At 41.7% G+C, this 17,575-nt stretch overlaps 1 protein-coding gene across 2 annotated transcripts in view; it reads right to left on the bottom strand.

Moving 5' to 3' along the window:
- The window catches only part of RNF216 (ring finger protein 216), a 147,035-nt gene that overhangs the window by 110,684 nt on the left and 18,776 nt on the right, over positions 1-17,575 (bottom strand). Inside the window, exons 4-6 of one of the 2 annotated variants that reach the window (XM_049638961.1) lie at positions 8,834-9,517; positions 7,593-7,669; positions 48-150 (exon numbers count right to left, since the gene is read on the bottom strand). In XM_049638961.1, the coding sequence (XP_049494918.1) occupies positions 48-150; positions 7,593-7,669; positions 8,834-9,517 (864 nt within the window). Of the gene's footprint in view, positions 1-47; positions 151-7,592; positions 7,670-8,833; positions 9,689-17,575 lie in introns of both variants that reach the window. The other variant, XM_049638960.1, reaches the window with a different exon arrangement.

Below are 17,575 nucleotides of genomic sequence, written 5' to 3'. Positions count from 1 at the left end.
AGAGCACTTCCAGGTAGAGACTGCAAAACAAAGAGCACGCCACTTGCCTTGGTCTCATCTTGGCTGGCAAGCAGGCTGCTACTGGGGTTGATAATGACTCTGTCTTCCCTCTTTGGATAATCTGGATTTTCCAGAAGAAAATTACAAAGTCTGCAAAAATAAATAACATTATTTTCATAGCGCTTCCAAATCCTACACCTGCCCACCGATTCAAATACAACGTTCGAAAAATAATGTGCCTTGTCATACACTATGACTGGCTTAAGAAATTAAAATGTTTGTGGATCAGAAAAATGAAACAAATAAAAAAGATACACTTACTTTCTACTTTTTGCTTCTAACTTTAAAAAGCAATAAGCATACTAAAAACGCACACTTCTCTGAAGTTTTCTATTAGTCAATGTAATGAAGTCACCGAAATTCTTACTGGTTGAACTGGATGGAGCTGGAGAATCTAGATGAAGAGGATCTACTGTTTGTCAGAAAACTCTAACAAACAAAGGATGGGAAAACGTATTCGCATTCACAATTAAAAACAGTTTGCTGGGCGCCTGGGTGGTTCAGTCGGTTGAGCGTCCGACTCTTGATTTCGGCTCAGGTCATATTCTCAGGGTTGTGGGATCGAGACCTATGTCAGGTTCTGTACTCAGCGTGGAGCCTGCTTGGGATTCTCTCTCTCTCTCTCTCTCTCTCTCTCTCTGTCTGCCCCTCACTGCTTGCATTCTCTCTCTCTCACTAAAATAAAACAAAGAACAAAAACCAGCTTGCTAAGTAAATAAATGGAAAAATTAACCTTCTATTAATATTTTTTTAACCCTATGGCAATATAAATCCCCATGAGCAATTTGAGTGACATTCAGTTTACACGGCTAACTGCAAGGCTGAAGGAACAGGCCATGTCTGCTTCTTTTGGCTAAAATGAACAAATCAGGAGACTATAGATGCTGGTGAGGATGTGGAGAAACGGGAACCCTCTTGCACTGTTGGTGGGAATGCAAACTGGTGCAGCTGCTCTGGAAACACAGTGGAGCTTCCTCAAAAAATTAAAAACAGAGCTACCCTCCGACCCAGCAATAGCACTGTTAGGAATTTACCCAAGGGATCCAGGAGTACTGATGCACAGGGGCACATGTACCACAATGTTTACAGCAGCACTTTCAACAATAGCTAAATTATGGAAACAGCCTAAATGTCCATCATCTGGTGAATGGATAAATAAGATATGGTTTATAGATACAATGGAGTGCTACTTGGCACGGAGAACGAATAAAATCCTGCCATTTGCAGCAACGTGGATGGAACTGGAGAGTATTATGCTAAGTGAAATAAGTCAGTCAGAGAAAGACAGATATATGTGGAAGTTGAGAAACTTAACAGAAGACCAGGGGGGAGGGGAAGGGGGAAAAAGTTACAGAGAGGGAGGGAGGCAAACCGTAAGAGACTCTTAAAATACAGAAAACAAACTGAGGGTGGATGGGGGGTGGGGGAGAGGGGAAAGCGGGTGATGGGCACTGAGGAGGGCACCTGTTGGGATGAGCGCTGGGTGTTGTATGGAAAGCAATTTGACAATAAATTATATTAAAAAAAAAAAAAAAGGATGGACTCTCTTAATACCAAACCCACAGCCTTGTCCTTTCATCACTCACGAAATACTTTAAAGGTAAGGAATATAAATAACACACGCTGATGTATCATTGCCCAGATTTAACAAATGTTAACCAGCAAGGTTCTTCACCCCGAAACGACCCAATATGGCGACAAACTGAGCTCCTGGGACGATTCCACAGCGACAGCAACAGCCTGGGCGGCATGCAGCACAAGCCGAGGCAGTAGCAGGGAAGCTTACGGGCCACGTAAGGGCCACGGGGCTTCCCTGCGGGATGGCTCCTCCATCCTTTTCCCCTCCCTTGCTCCTGCAGGTTCTTAGGATGACTCCGCTCCATGATTCTCAACTCTCTTCTTTCCAGGTCTCTCCTGCCCCGTGTTGGCTCCAATACTGGAGCCTTTACTTGTAAGACAGGTAGTAAGTAAATACTTATTTAAGTAAATAAGACAGGAAGAGGACAGAGGAAAAGCACTCCCCTCCAGCATCTCTTCTCACCCACGGGCCAGTGCTGGGGAACCGAGCAATGGAGAGGCATGCTTCTTCTGCAACCCCGAGGAGCCTCAGTATCGGCCTGATTGCAAAGCCCCCTCCTTAGCCTACTCAAGGACCTGGTCAGCACTGGTCGGCATCCCTCCACATCTTCTTCTTCACCATCACTTCAGGAACCCCATGTGCTTACCATATCCAAGCTCTCTTGGTGATCACCATGCCCAGTCTACTGGAACACAGTGCCAGAGGCCCAGAGAGGGAAAATCCTCTTCCTGCACCACAGCTGTAGCAAGGAGAGGCACCCCAGGTCAAGAACTCTGAGCACGCTTCTCTTCGAAACCACAGTCACTAACGGCGATTCTCTTTTCTGGTATGAAGTGATGAGCACTACGGGTTATACAGATCTTGGCAGGCTGACCTGAGGATTAGCCATCACCAAGAATCACTCAGTATCTATGGGGAAAGGCCTCAAGGTCTAAACTCTGTTCACGTGCACATCTGGACATACTAGAACCCAGAAGTGGAACAGCTCCTCCATTTCAAACATGCCTGTTCGTAATGTTTTGGTAAGTGTGGCTACTACAACCCAACAAACTGCCAGGTATCAGGAATTTGGGGAAAGATAAAAAGGTCACACAGTGAAGAAGCTTCTTTGATAGACTAGTTATCCACGAGTGAAGCCAATGGTCTCCAAGTGGGGTGCATGAAAGATGATCTGCTAGGGTACTGGAAGAAACTACTACAACTCCTGTTTTTTAAAAAGTCTCACCCTTAAAAACGTTTTCTATTTTTACGTATTTTCTAAAGTGTGAAATACAGAATTACAGTATAGGACACAGAGGTAGAATGGGAAGTATACTTTCTGGAAAACAAACCAAAAAACCTCCCAACCATAATTTAGGGGGTTCCTCTCTGACCCATTCACCTTGTATTTTTATTATTATTTTTAAATGTTTATTTATTTTTGAGAGAGAAAGAGACAGATTGCGAGCAGGGGAGGGGCAGAGAGAGAGACACACAGAATCTGAAGCAGGCTCCGGGCTCTGAGCTGTCAGCACAGAGCCCGACGTGGGGCTCGAAATCACAAGCCAAGAGATCATGACCTGAGCTGAAGTCACTTAACTAACTGTGCCCACCCAGGCACCTCTCATTTTGTATTTTAACATCTTCAGAAGATCACATACTGAAATGCTGCAAGATACGGAATTCCACAAGGCAGAACTCAAGAGGCTCTCATCGTTACATGTTTATGTTCCAATCTTTTTTTATAATTTTTAAAAAAGTTTTACTTATTTTTTCAGACAGAGCATGAGCGGGGGAGGGGCAGAGAGAGAGGGAGATACAGAATCCTAAGCAGGCTCCAGGCTCTGAGCTGTCAGCCCGGAGCCTGACGCGGGGCTCGAACCAACAGACTGTGAGATCATGACCTGAGCCGAAGTCGGATGCTCAACTGACTGAGCCACCCAGGCGTCCCAAAAATTTCAGAAATAAAAAATTCCTGCTTGAAAACACCAGTAGCCTACAGGATGGTGAAGAAGGCTAAATCTGGTGAGGAATGGAGCATGGGAGGCATGTAGAAGCAGGTTCAAAGGTGCATTATTTGTGAAAATCACAAAGTGGAAACAACTCAACTGTCTATCAAAAGGAGAGGGAAGGCGTGCCTGGGTGGCTTAGTCAGTTGAACGTCCGACTTCAGCTCAGGTCATGAGCTCATGGCTTGGGAGTTCGAGCCCCGCATCGGGCTCTGTGCTGACAGTGCAGAGTCTGGAGCCTGCTTCAGATTCTCTGCCTCTCTCTGACCCTCCCCCATTCGCGTACACTCACACTCTCAAATATAAACATTTTAAAAAAAGTAGAAGGAAAAATTACAGTATTTTAATACAAATAGATACCACATGGCAATGAAAATGAATGAACTATACTTACACAGGGCACAGAAGAACCCCAGAAACAGAATGCTCAGTGAAAGAAGGCAGTCACAAAAGAATAGAGACAATATGAAATCTTCACAAAATCTTCAGTGTTCACAGATGGTGGCAGCATTCAAATTTTTGAGGACTTCTGGGTGGTAGTTACATGCATGATTGATTTGTGATAAATTAAGCAGCTATCTTTACTTTGTCCATTTTTCCGTATCAGTATTGCAGTCCACAATAAAAAAGGTTTGAAAAATGCTGAATATTAAAAAAGAACTTGCAAAGTACATCAAATTATAGTTAGGAGTTCCTAGGAGTCCAAACCTAAGCGAAAAGTAAAACCCCGGAGAAGTGAGCTAAACACAGAGGCAAGACTGTCCAGAGTGCACTCATCGATCCTAACAGACTTGAGCCCTTAGTTCACAGGGCGCACAAGGTTAAGAGACAAAGCTCACAAAGCACAAGGAAAAGCAAGCCTTAACACTGACGATGAATGGATGGAGAGGAAAACCAAACGCCTTGTGAGAACTGGTGAAGACTACCCAGTCCTAACCCAGGACTAAATGCTGACTCTCCGGATGATCCTGCAGACAACCCTGCAGACAACAATCTGGAATATAAAGTGGTACTAGACCGACATCACCCCTGGGCACATGAGGAAAGACACAGCAAATCCTCCCCTGAAGGAAGAGTTTCTATCAAGACCTCAAAAAATGAGCTCACAATCAAAATTTACAAGAAACACAAGGAAACAGGACACCAAGAGAGCCAGCAGAAACAACAGAATGAGATTCATAAGAACTTGACATCAGAATGATCGCACTTGGAACACAAGCTACGTTTATTCGCTGTGTTTGAAGAACTAAATGAATTAAAAATACAGGTAAAAAATAACACTAGAAAAATGTTAAGGAGAATTATAAGGATGCCAGAATGAAAAAAATATAGGAACCGGAACCAGAAACATAGTGGATGAGTGTAAAGGCAGATTACACGCCGTTAAAAAGACACTTAGTGAGCTGGAAGACATCCCTGAAGAAATCATCCAGAGTGTATCAATCACAGAGACAAAGAGGTGGTGTTAAGAGCCACAGAGCACGGGGGAGAGCGTTAAAGCAGAGGGGAGAAAGAGAACAGGATCTGAACAGACAATGGCTACCAAATTTCCAGAACCAAGGAACATCATCCATCTACGGCCTACAACAGTCTGCATTCTAACTGTACTGCCTCAATGCATGAAGCACAAAGTAACTATCAAACATTTCTTACTTCACTCAATAGTTTTCATTAATAGTAACATTGGTACTACAATTTTACCTTACTTTATGTATACTGTAGGACACACAAAATATATTAATGTTATTAGAAATTAACGTTTTAGTGGAAGAACACATAGATGTAAAATTTAGAAAGACCAAGAAAAAAAACCTTAAATAGTTAAATCTGGATGGGAAATTATAAATATAAGCCCATGATTTAAAAAGCCTTGTCTGTCCCCTGAAATAGCCTACAAGTGATGACATGGTAGTGGCAATGAGGAGCAGGTCTAGTTCTCAGATAGTAGTTTATAGGATCAACCCTTACTCTACGGAACCTAGGTTTCTTGGAGAAACGACAAGATTCCAGGTTTAGGACAGAAAAGTTCAAGGTAAGCAAAGGCAACTCGGTATTTTAGAAAGTAAGGACGCCGGCTCAGACTAATAAGGACCATGCCAAAAAGACACAGATGCATCTTAAGAGGCTCCTACTGGTCAAACTTAGGATAATTCTGTATCAAACACAAAAAGGTTGTAACTGATTGTAAAACACCACTTCTGTAAAACCTTTAAGTTCACAGTAACTCTAAAAAAGAGCAAGAAGTAGTAAAGGGGCAAGATGTTCCTTAAGCAGATAACAATCCATGTGGCAGATGTACCGATGCTTGCTGTACAGTCTTTTAATCTATGTTAAAAAATACTAGGGGGAAAAAGTCAATGTCATTAAAAAAGTAAGTGGCGGGGCGCCTGGGTGGCTCAGTCGGTTAAGGTCATGATCTCGCGGTCCGTGAGTTCGAGCCCCGCGTCGGGCTCTGTGCTGACAGCTTAGAGCCTGGAGCCTGTTTCAGATTCTGTGTCTCCCTCTCTCTGACCCTCCCCCGTTCATGCTCTGTCTCTGTCTCAAAAATAAATAAACGTTAAAAAAAATTTTTTTTAAAAAGTAAGTGGGGGATTGTTCTAGATTAAACAGCTAAAGAGATAAATACATGATGAAAACCTTGACTCAATCCTGGTTTAAAAACTGGTCACAGTGCTGCCGCTGGACAGAGGGCAATAGGGTGGCCACTGGCACCAATAGTGTCTTTGTACAAATTAGGAATAAGCATCTCCTCTAGGCTGCTGACCTGGGAAACGGGGCTCTTTCCTCTCGGCCATGGCAGGGAACAGCTCCCAGCTGCACCCCTGCCTGAGTGAGTACCACGGTAGAAGCTATAATCTCTGAGGACGGAGGTTTTGGTATACTCCCCCTTCCGTGTTAATTAGCTGAAAATTTTATCAGTTTCAATATTCTACTGTTCTTCATTAACTTGTAACTGTTTTACCTCCGCATGCTGTAAGGAGGGGAAAGAGTGTGAAAGGAAAGAGACTTACTTTTCATTTTGTATTCTTTGGGACACGGTTATTTTTATTTATTTAAAAAAAATTTTAGGGGCGCCTGGGTGGCGCAGTCGGTTAAGCGTCCGACTTCAGCCAGGTCACGATCTCGCGGTCCGTGAGTTCGAGCCCCGCGTCAGGCTCTGGGCTGATGGCTCGGAGCCTGGAGCCTGTTTCCGATTCTGTGTCTCCCTCTCTCTCTGCCCCTCCCCCGTTCATGCTCTGTCTCTCTCTGTCCCAAAAATAAATAAAAAACGTTGAAAAAAAAAAAATTAAAAAAAAAAAAAATTTTATTCTTCCCCCTCCAACCAGAACATTTATATTTTTACAAAATCACAGTTCACATTTTTATGATAAAGGGACTAAAGAAACACTTCTATGCATTTTCCCAAATAGAGAAAGTGGTTGCAGAACACTGTTACAACCACAGGGAAGAAAATGTCTTTTAACAACCTGACCAAAATACAACCTCGACCAAAATGAGTTATCAATGCTCAGAATTAATGAAACACCTTCATTCCACAGCCACGCAGGATTCAGTAAAACCCAGACAACAGTCTGTATGTGACAAAAATGAGAACTCTTCAAATAGGATTATTAAAAACGACAAAATGCTAAGTGAAATAAGCCAGTCACAAAAAGACAAATACTGTGTTATGCTACTAATATCAAGTCCCTAGGGTAGTCAAATTCAGAGAGACAGAAAGTAGAAGTGTAGGTCCCAGGGCCTGGGGGGCAGAGGAGCGGTGGGAATAAGAAGTTAACGTTAAAGGGGACAGAGTGTCAGCTTGGGAAAATGAAAATGTCTGGAGATGGTGTTGATGGTTGTGCAAAAATGTGAAGAAACTTAATGCCAATGGTCTATATACCTAAAAAATGGTAAAAATGGTAGGTTTTCATATTATGTGTATTTTACCACAATAAAAAAAAAAGGCATGGTAGTGTACTTACACATTCAAATCATAATAATTCTTCAAATGAATTATCTCCTCAACATACCCATTTGCAACATCTGGAAATCTCGCTTCCTAAAAAGGAATAAAGACATTATTTATATTTTATCCACTACAATGGTTTCAAACTGCAATAACAGCCAGAGGGCAAAAAGTAAAATGACTGAAGATGACAAAAGGGCTGTAAAGCAGGTCTGTGCCCAGACTTCTCTGTCTATAGAGACTGTGGACTCTAGAGAGGCCCCTAGCAATTATCTGGTCCTCTGCCACTCTGCATATCCATTCTTCACTCTTTCAAAAAACACTGAACATCTCAACCCCGGCAAAGGCAATCCAAAGGGGAGTAAAGCACTACCCCTTAAGATGCACGTGAGCTAGTGTGCCGGATGAAAACACCTGGGGGAAGGAGGGTTAAGGGCTTGTTCAAAGGCAAACAGCAGCTGAGCCAGAACACACAGCCCTGCATTACGTGCTACATCAAGGATATCCAACAGAACTCCATTCAATGATGGAAACGTTCTATTCTGTGCTTGCCAACATGGGAGCTATTCAGCCCCACGTGGCTATCATGCACACCGAATGTGACTAGTACCACTGGAAATGGAATTTCAGGTTTTATTTGTTAAGACATTTAATTTTTTTCTTCAACGTTTATTTATTTTTGAGACAGAGAGAGACCGAGCATGAACGGGAGAGGGTCAGAGAGAGAGGGAGACACAGAATCTGAAGCAGGCTCCAGGCTCCGAGCTGTCAGCACAGAGCCCGACGCGGGGCTCGAACTCACGGACCTCGAGATCATGACCTGAGCCGAAGTCAGATGCTTAACCGACTGAGCCACCCAGGAGCCCCTATTTGTTAAGACGTTTAAACTTAAACAGCCACATGAGGCTACCACATTAGACAGTGCACCTCTAGCCTGTTTTATGGGTCTGAATTAGAGTTAACTGAAAGCCTTTTTAAAACCAGGGGGATTGCTCTTATGACAGCACCATGGTACCCATGATCTGCTGCTAAAATCCCATAGGGCTTGTTGGGGGGGGGGCGGGGGTTAAGGATAGATTAAAGGATCCTAATTTAATTTCTGTATCATATCAGAGTTTCTCTTCTTCTGTTCTATATATCTAGCTGTATATCCCTTAAGAAAATGAAGCCCCCCGCCCCAACACAATGATTTTGAAGTAAAAGAAAATGCAGCTCATTTAGGGTCTATAATTATTTACTTAATAAAATAAAACTTACTGTTTCTTTCACTAAAAGTGCAACGAGTTCTTGATCTACCTCAGTAGCTTCATGCCCCCAAAGGTTTTCCAAATTGGGCTCCTGAGATCCTTGTAGTGGAAAGGCTGGCCCGGGCTCCTCATCATCTATTGCTAACTGCTGGTCTTCAAGCTCTCCTAGAGGATGGCCAGGCTGCGGAGAGGAGGGGCCCGGAATCCCATCCTGCTGGGGTTCTGGTCTTGGAAAAGCCGGCCTTGGAAAAGCCAGCCCTGGGGGCTCACGCTGATACAACAATGGGCCTGGTTCTGCTTCGGGCTGCCGCTCCTGAGGAACCACCTGGTTTGTTATCTCCCGGGGCTGCTGGTTTAGGGACTGGAAGTAACGATGGTCTAACCAGCAGCCTTCTTCGATGACCTGATCATCCAGGATACCAGGTGATTCTCCAAAGTTTGATAAAAGCTCTGTTTCTGAGTCAGATGACTGGTTCTGAGAGTCCAAAGGATCGCCTTCTGGTAAAAGAAGGCCACGTTCTTCCAAGATAACGATTTTCTGCTCTGATCTGGGGTTGACAATGTCATTTGCTACTTGGTTATGACTTGGTCCAGGTTTGGGTTCTCTTTCTGTTTGGCCACTTGGCTTAATGAATTCAGAAACTCCAGGAGGCCCAAGATCCAGAAATTCACCGTAGTCATCTTCAGAATCATCCTGTGCCCCAGAATCAAACAATGAGCTGTTACACACTGAAAAATAGCCGTTCTTATCTGATTCAAAGGCTGCTCTAGACTTTTTAGGCCTTTCTTCTCCCAATCTTTTGAGATCTTGCCACTGGGCAGCTGGTTTGATGAGATTGGGTCGTGATGTCTGAGGTTTATGTGTCTAAAAAAAATTAAATTTTAATAATAATAATTCAATTTCTTTCCTATGTCTTTGTCTCCTTGCGTACTTATGTTGAGCTTCTGAGACAGGACAGGAAAGAAACAAAACCCCAAACACCCTAACCCACAAAACCTATTTTTCCCAATAGTGATCTTAACACTGAAATTTGATCACATTATAGTAATTCTAAGAATCAAAGTAGCCATTCATAGATTGGAACCTGAGTTATAGTTTGAATTATAATCTCACCTGAAACCACTAAAAAGTAACTATGAAGTAGAGGAAGTAATGAAGGAATGACAACACAGTAGGAGTGTTCAATAAACATGAAAAGAATCTAAACTTCATTAGTTACTACCAAAATATAAATTAAAAAAGATCCCTCCCCCCATAAGACTGGCAAACTTTTTAGTTAGAGAATATCAAGTACTGATAAGGATGTGGGAAAACTCTCGTGCTATTATGGTGAATTTAGGACAGCAATTTGGCATTATTTATTAAATTAAAAAATGTATATAGCCTTAGCAGCTTTAAGTGTAACCTTTTCCTATCTATCCCATGAACCCTATGTATCTACAGGGGACATATAAAAAGATATTCACTGCCACATTGCTTATAACATAAAAAGAAAAAAAAAATAGACATTCTAAAGTTTATGCCCAAGAAATTAAGTCAACTATTATCTATTCTACAAAATATTCTCCCAACTCCCCTCCCCCAAAAGAGGTAGCTCTGTATGTACTGAAAAGCTCACCAAGAAATGTCACTAAGTGAAAAAAGTTGTAAAACAACACAAACACAGAATGATTATTTTAAAAAATCAAAACACAAGACATAAACATAACCACTTCTAAAAGCACATATGTGTAACACACACACACACACACACACACACACACACACACACTCTCTCTCTCTCTCAAAGAAAATGATCTGGAAGAAAACATGTCAAACTGATAACAGCAATTCCTCAGGGAAATCTCTGGAGAGGAAGGGGCTGCTGAAAAGAGACTTTAGTTTATCTGGATTGTTTGAATTTCACGTGTTACTTGTAAATGTAAAAAATTGAAACGGATGTCTATTTTAAGGTAGCAGAATACAGATGCCTTTGACCCTTCTCTTCTCTGAAATCACCCCGTCCCAGGGAGGAGAATGAGACACAACTGAAAATCTCTGATGAAACCAGCAGACATCTGTAACCCCGAATCATAACATATATGAGGAGGAGCAGAAAAATGCAGTGAGGGAAGCACAACCACAGATTTCAGGCAAAGCAGAGAAAGCATCAGAAAGGCAGAGATTTTTCCAAAAAAGGTGGTGTGCCCTGGAAGGGCAAAACCAATACCTTGTTTGGAACAAAGGGCACCTCTACCCCATTCGGCAGCGAGGAGTTTCTGAGGAGGTTGGACTGTACAAGGACAAACACCTCTGTTGAAAGGTAGGACATCAAAGAGACAGGATGGACAGAACTTTGAAATGGGCGTCTCTGGAATCAGCAATCTCTGCCAGGTGATAAAAAGTGAAGGCTAAATAAACCTACGTGCATGTGCACAAACACCCCCCTGCCTACACACACACACACACACACACACACACACACACACACCCTCCGTTTTAAGAGGGAGAGCTCTTGCTAGCCAAGAACAGTGCCTGAGCCCCTTCCCAACACAATTGCCTACAAAGAGCTGGTTCTGGAAAACTTCAGCTTCATTCAAAGTTGAGTAACAAAAATCAACTAGAAACTATATAAAGATACCCAACTTTAAAAAAAAAGAAATGGCAGATGAAGAACATAATTAGAAAATTAGTACTACATGGGCGCCTGGGTGGCTCAGTTGGTTAAGTGTCTGACTTCGGCCTGGGTCATGATCTCACGGTTAGTGAGTTCAAGCCCTGCATCAGGCTCGCTGCTGTCAGCACAGAGCCCACTTTGGATCCTCTTGTCTCCCTCTCTCTGCCCCCGCACGCTCTCCCTCTCTCTCTCGAAAATAAACATTTAAAAAATAAAATAAAGTAGTCAAAGAGAAAACAGTAAATTGAATGAGAAGTCAGAGGATAACAGCCTAAATAAGGCACAGATACAAAATGATTGAAAATTAGGTAAGAAAACAGTAGAAATAAAGAATATAGCAGAAAAAAAGGTTTTACCATCTATGTAAGTGAGTTCTGAAAGAAGAGAGACATAAGCAGTATTTGAAAACAAAATACAAATATCCAAGGACAGCGCTTGATTTGTTTTAAAGATCTCAGCAGGATGAATTAAAAAACCCCAAACAATAGAAACCTAACAATAGCACCGCAAGACTTCAGAAATCAAATACAAGATAAATTCTTAAAAGCAGCAGCACATATTGCCTTCCAAAGACAAAGACTGACTTTTCAACAATGGAATATTATTCCATTGTTTTCTGGCTTTCATCTTTCTAGTGTTAAAGGCAAGTAACTGCCACAAAGAATTTTATATTCAATGAAAATATCAGATTTACTGTAAAGGAAATCCTAAAGACTGTTCTTGAGATAGAAGAATAATCTGTTTGTAAGGCCAGAGATGCAGAAAGGAATGAAGAGTAACAAGAAAGGTAAATATTTGGAGAAGATGAAGTGAATGCCGATTGTATAAAATCAAGAACGTACTGTGTAGGGTTTTAAAAATGTATACACAATTAAAGTATATTTAAAAAACAATATGTAAGTTGGGAGATGAATAAGTAGAATTCAAGCGTTCTAAAGTCTTTACCTTATCTAGGAAGACTTTAAAGCACTCATCTATATTAGCGCTGAGGCCTCTACCTGCCTTTAAAATAGATCATATGTTAGACGTGACACCAAAAACAATTGACAAAAGAATAAGCTGAATTTCATCATAGTTTAAAACTGTTATAAAAGCTTCAAAGGATAAAAAAAAAAAAAAGCTTCAAAGGACACTATCAAATAATAAAAAAACAATTCACAGAATGAGAGAAAAATCAGGTATTTGATAAGGGTACAGTACCCAGAATATATAAAAATTCAATAATATAAAGATAACCCTTTTTAAAAATGGGCACGGGGTGGGGGGTGGCGGCACCTGGGTGGCTCAGTCAGTTAAGCGTTGGACTTCGGCTCAGGTCACGATCTCACAGTTGGTGGGTTCAAGCCTGACACTGGGGACTGTGCTGACAGTTCGAAGCCTGGTGTCTCCTTCGGATTCGGTGTCTCCTTCTCTCTCTCTTTCCCTCCCCTGCTTGTGTTCTTCCTCTCTCAAAAATAAACATTAAAAAAAATGGGCACAGGATCTGCATGAGCATTTCTCCAAAGTAGATAAACAAATGGCCAATAAGCACATCAAAAGAGGCTAAATATCATTAGCCCCAGGGAAATGCAAATCAAAAGTATGAGATACAAGGATGGCTATAATGAAAAAGATCTATACTATACTAACAATCGTCTGAGAGAACATGGAGAAAGCGGGAACTGTCATACGCTGCCAGAGGAATGTACAACAGTGCAGCTGCTCTGGAAGACAGTCTAGGAGAGCAAAACACAGTTACCATATGATCCAGCAATTCCATTCCCAGGTGTATGATTTCTATGGTCTGAGTGTCTGGGTCTCCCTTCTCCACCCTAACGAACCTGAACAAATGGGATCGGTGCCTTTATGGGAAAGGCTCCAGAGAGATCCCCTGCGTCTTCCACCACATGAAGCCACAGTGAGAAGTGCTACCTATGAACCAGAAAGAAGACCTTCACCAGAACACAACCATGCTGGAACCCTGATCCTGGACTTCCAGCCTCCATAACTGTGAGCATTAAATTTTTGGTGTTTATAAACTACCCAGTCAGTGGTATTTTATAGCAGCCAGAATGGACTAAGACAATCAAGAGAAACAAAAAGGTATGTCCACACAAAAACTGCTACATGAATGTTCACGGCAACATTATTCATAAGAGCAACAGGTGGAAGCATCCCAAATGTCCATCAATTGATGAATGGATAAACAACATGTGGTACATCCGCATAATGAAATATTATTCAGCAATAAAAAGGAATAAAGGACTGATTTATGACAGATGAATCTTGAAGACATTATGCTAAATGAAAGCTGGTCACAAAGGATCACATATTGTACGATTCCATTCATATGAAATGTCCATAAGAAGCACATATATAGAGACAGGAAGTAAATCAGTGGTTGCCTAGCGTGGCGGTGGGCAGGGAATTAGGATTCACTGCTAATGGGCACAGGGTTTCCTTTCGGGATAATGAAAATGTCTTAAAATCGACTGTGTCGATCGGTGCAAAACTCTGTAAATTAACAACTACTGAACTGTACCCTTTTTTTTAATAATGTTTATTCATTTTTTTGAGAGAGAGACACAGAGTGTGAATGGGGGAGGGGCAGAGAGAGAGGGAGACACAGAATCCGAAGCAGGCTCCGGGCTCTGAACTGGCAGCATAGAGCCTGACATGGGGCTCAAACTCACAATCTTGAGATCATGACCTGAGCCGAAGTCGGAGGCTTAACTGACTGAGCTACCCAGGCGCCCCTGAACTGTACGCTTTAAACGGAAGAACTGTACGCTTTAAACGGAAGAACTGTATGGTATGTGAGTTAGATCTCAAAAAAGTTGTTTATAAAAAAATTTTTTTTTAATATTTGAGAGACAGAGACAGAGCGTGAAGCAAGGGAGGGGCAGAGGGGAAACAGAGACACAGAATCTGAAGCAGGCTCCAGGCCCTAGACCCTGAACTGTCAGCACAAAGCCCGACATGGGGCTTGAACTCGCAAACTGTGAGATCGTGACCTGAGCTGAAGTTGGATGCTTAACTGCCTGAGCCACCCAGGCACCCCATCAAAAAACTTGTTGTTGTTGTTTCTTATTACTAAGTTTATTTATTTGAGAGAGAGAGCAAGCTGAGGAGGGGCAGAGAGAGGGAGAGGGAGAGAATCCCAAACAGGCTTCACACTGCTAGCGAGGAGCTCGACGCGGGGCTCGAACTCACAAAACTGTGAGATCATGACCCAAGCGGAAATCTAGAGTCGGATGCTTAACTGACTGAGCCACCCACGCACCCAAAAAAGTTGTTTTAAAAAAGGAGAGAGAGAGATCCTATGTAGAAGTCCTGAAGAGAGCAATGTCTGCCAGCCTCCAGCTGCTCCAGTCCCCTGCTGCCCAGCTCCAGAACCATCTGACAACAGTCACATGAGCCAGAACCAACCAGCTGAGCCCTTCTCAAATTCCTGATCCACAGAAACAAACGACTGCAGCTGTCTTAAGCCATTAAGTTTTGAGGTGATACATTACATGGCAATAAGTAACCAGAATAATAATTAATATAAAAGGATAAAAGAAGAATGAATAACTCAAGAAGTTAGTAAAAGGCCCATAAGATAAATGCTAAGGAAGTATGTTAAATATACTAAAGCAGAAGAAAAGCATTGAGGAGAAAAACAGAAACTGATTAGTAAGAAAACAAATGGTAGCACTATGAAATAAATGTCAAAGCAATTTCTTTGGTAAAAGAGTAAGAGAAGAGGGGAGGAAGGAAGATAATGGTTAGTTCATTAAATCAGGAAAAAGGGGATAAAACACAAGTACACAAAACAGAAAAGGAAAATGGAGGAACCATAGATCAGAGGATGTAGAAAGAACAGGTTACTTTGTTTTACTAAATACACTAAAAAACCTTGAAGAAATTATTTTGTAGGAAAATATCCATTATTATACCAAAAAACTGGTATTAAAAGTAACAGAAAATATAGACATGTCAATGACCACAGAGGAAACTGAGATAGTTTCAAAGAACTGCCCTCTAAGAAAAACAACAGCCCCAAATGCCTGTATGATAAATTCAGGTAACTCCAATGTTATTTCAAATAGTGTAACACAGTACAGAAGAACAAAGAAAACTTCTAAATTCTTTTCATGAAGTCAGAATCAATCACGTTTATAAAAAACCTGTCAAGGATAGCACAGGCACACACATACACCCATGGGCCAATCTCACTTATGAGATCTATGAAGAAAACCTTAAGTAAAATCTCATCAAATGGAATTCAAGAGCATACTACCATTACATTACAATACTATTCCGAAGTAGTCTATCCAGAGACAGAATAATTTACCTTAACAGATGAAAGAAAATCCTATGATAATCTGCACAGATGCTGAAACAGAACTTGACAGAATCCTATATTCACTCATAATAAAAACTTAAAGTAGAGGGGCACCTGGGTGGCTCAGTTGGATGAGCGCCCGACTTCAGCTCAGGTCATGATCTCATGGTTTGAGTTCGAGCCCGACATCGGGCTCTCTGCTGTCAGCACAGGTCCTGCTTAGGATCCTCTGTCCCCCTTTCTCTCTGCCCCTCCCCCACTGACATTTTTTCTCTCTCTCTCAAAAATAAATAAGCATTAAAAAAAAAAAAAACCACCTTAAAATAGATGGCTCCTTCCTTAATGTACTTTAAAAATGGTATCTCAAGCAAAAACCACCATCACAATTAGCGAAGAAACATCAGAAGTATTCCCATTTAGGGGAACCTGGGTGGCTCAGTCAGGTAAGCATCTGACTTCAACTCAGGTCATGATCCCACAGTTCGTGAGTTCGAGCCCTGCGTTGGGCTCTGTGCTGACAGCTCGGAGCCTGGAGCCTGCTTGGTATTCTGTGTCTCCCTCTCTCTCTGCCCCATCCCCACTCATGCTGTGTCTCTGTCTTAAAAATAAATACAACAGGGGCACCTGGGTGGCGCAGTCGGTTAAGCGTCCGACTTCAGCCAGGTCACGATCTCGCGGTCCGTGAGTTCGAGCCCCGCGTCAGGCTCTGGGCTGATGGCTCGGAGCCTGGAGCCTGTTTCTGATTCTGTGTCTCCCTCTCTCTCTGCCCCTCCCCCATTCATGCTCTGTCTCTCTCTGTCCCAAAAATAAATAAAAAATAAATAAATAAATAAATAAATAAATAAATACAACATTAAAAAAAAATTTTTTTAATGAATAGTAAAAAAACTTTTGTAAATAAAAAGTAAAAAAAATAATTATTCCCATTTATGTCAGTTGGTATTTTTCTCATTTCTATTACCACTATTAAGGTATAATTTAATATAATTAGATAAGAGAAAAATATAAAAACTGGAAAGGGAGAAACTGCAAGTATCTTTATTTCCAGCGAGATCAGATGCCATCCCTTGAGAAGTTAATAGGGTCAACTGAAAAACAACTATAGACAATAAAAATAAGGTGACCTGAGTATGAAATTATCATAAAACCCAACAGACTCTTCAACTAAAAAAGAAAAATGGTTAAAAGGAACAGTGGGAAAAAAGATGCCATTTACAAAAGCGACAGAAAAGAGAAAATAACCAGAAAGAAACAACAAAAAATGTTTAAGATTTATAGTAAGAAAAATTCAGAACACTCTGGCTGAGGGATATAAAGGAAGTCCAGACCGAATGGAAGGAGAAAGTTAGAAAGGGTCAGTATTATAAAAATTGTTCTGTAAACTTAACAATAACATGTGTTCTGAATTTATCTACCTTTTGGAATTAGAAAAGCTGACCTCAAGATCTGTATAAAAATAGCACAAAAACATCCAGGATGATTCTGAAAAATGTAGAGTTACAAAGGGGAGATAAACACTACCTGATATTAAGACGCATGATAAGATTTAGTGATTACAACAATGCAGACTCATGCACAAAGAGAGCAATAGTGCAGAAGTCCGGAAACAGACCAAAACACACGGCCTCTAAAGCTATGGGGACACTGGGCGGGGTAAAAAGGTACTGCTCTCGGAGATGCAGGGTGACAGCACACATGCAGCGGCACAGGCTGCACGAGCGGTGCTCTCAGGCGTCCCACAAGGCCCTACCTCCCACTGCCCTGGGGCTGAAGAATCAGATCACTAACT

The sequence above is a fragment of the Panthera uncia genome, chromosome E3 (assembly GCF_023721935.1).
Source record: "Panthera uncia isolate 11264 chromosome E3, Puncia_PCG_1.0, whole genome shotgun sequence".
Lineage (NCBI taxonomy): Eukaryota > Metazoa > Chordata > Mammalia > Carnivora > Felidae > Panthera > Panthera uncia.
The sequence above is the reverse complement of the archived record's forward strand: the minus strand, read 5'-3'. Positions and strand labels throughout refer to the sequence as shown.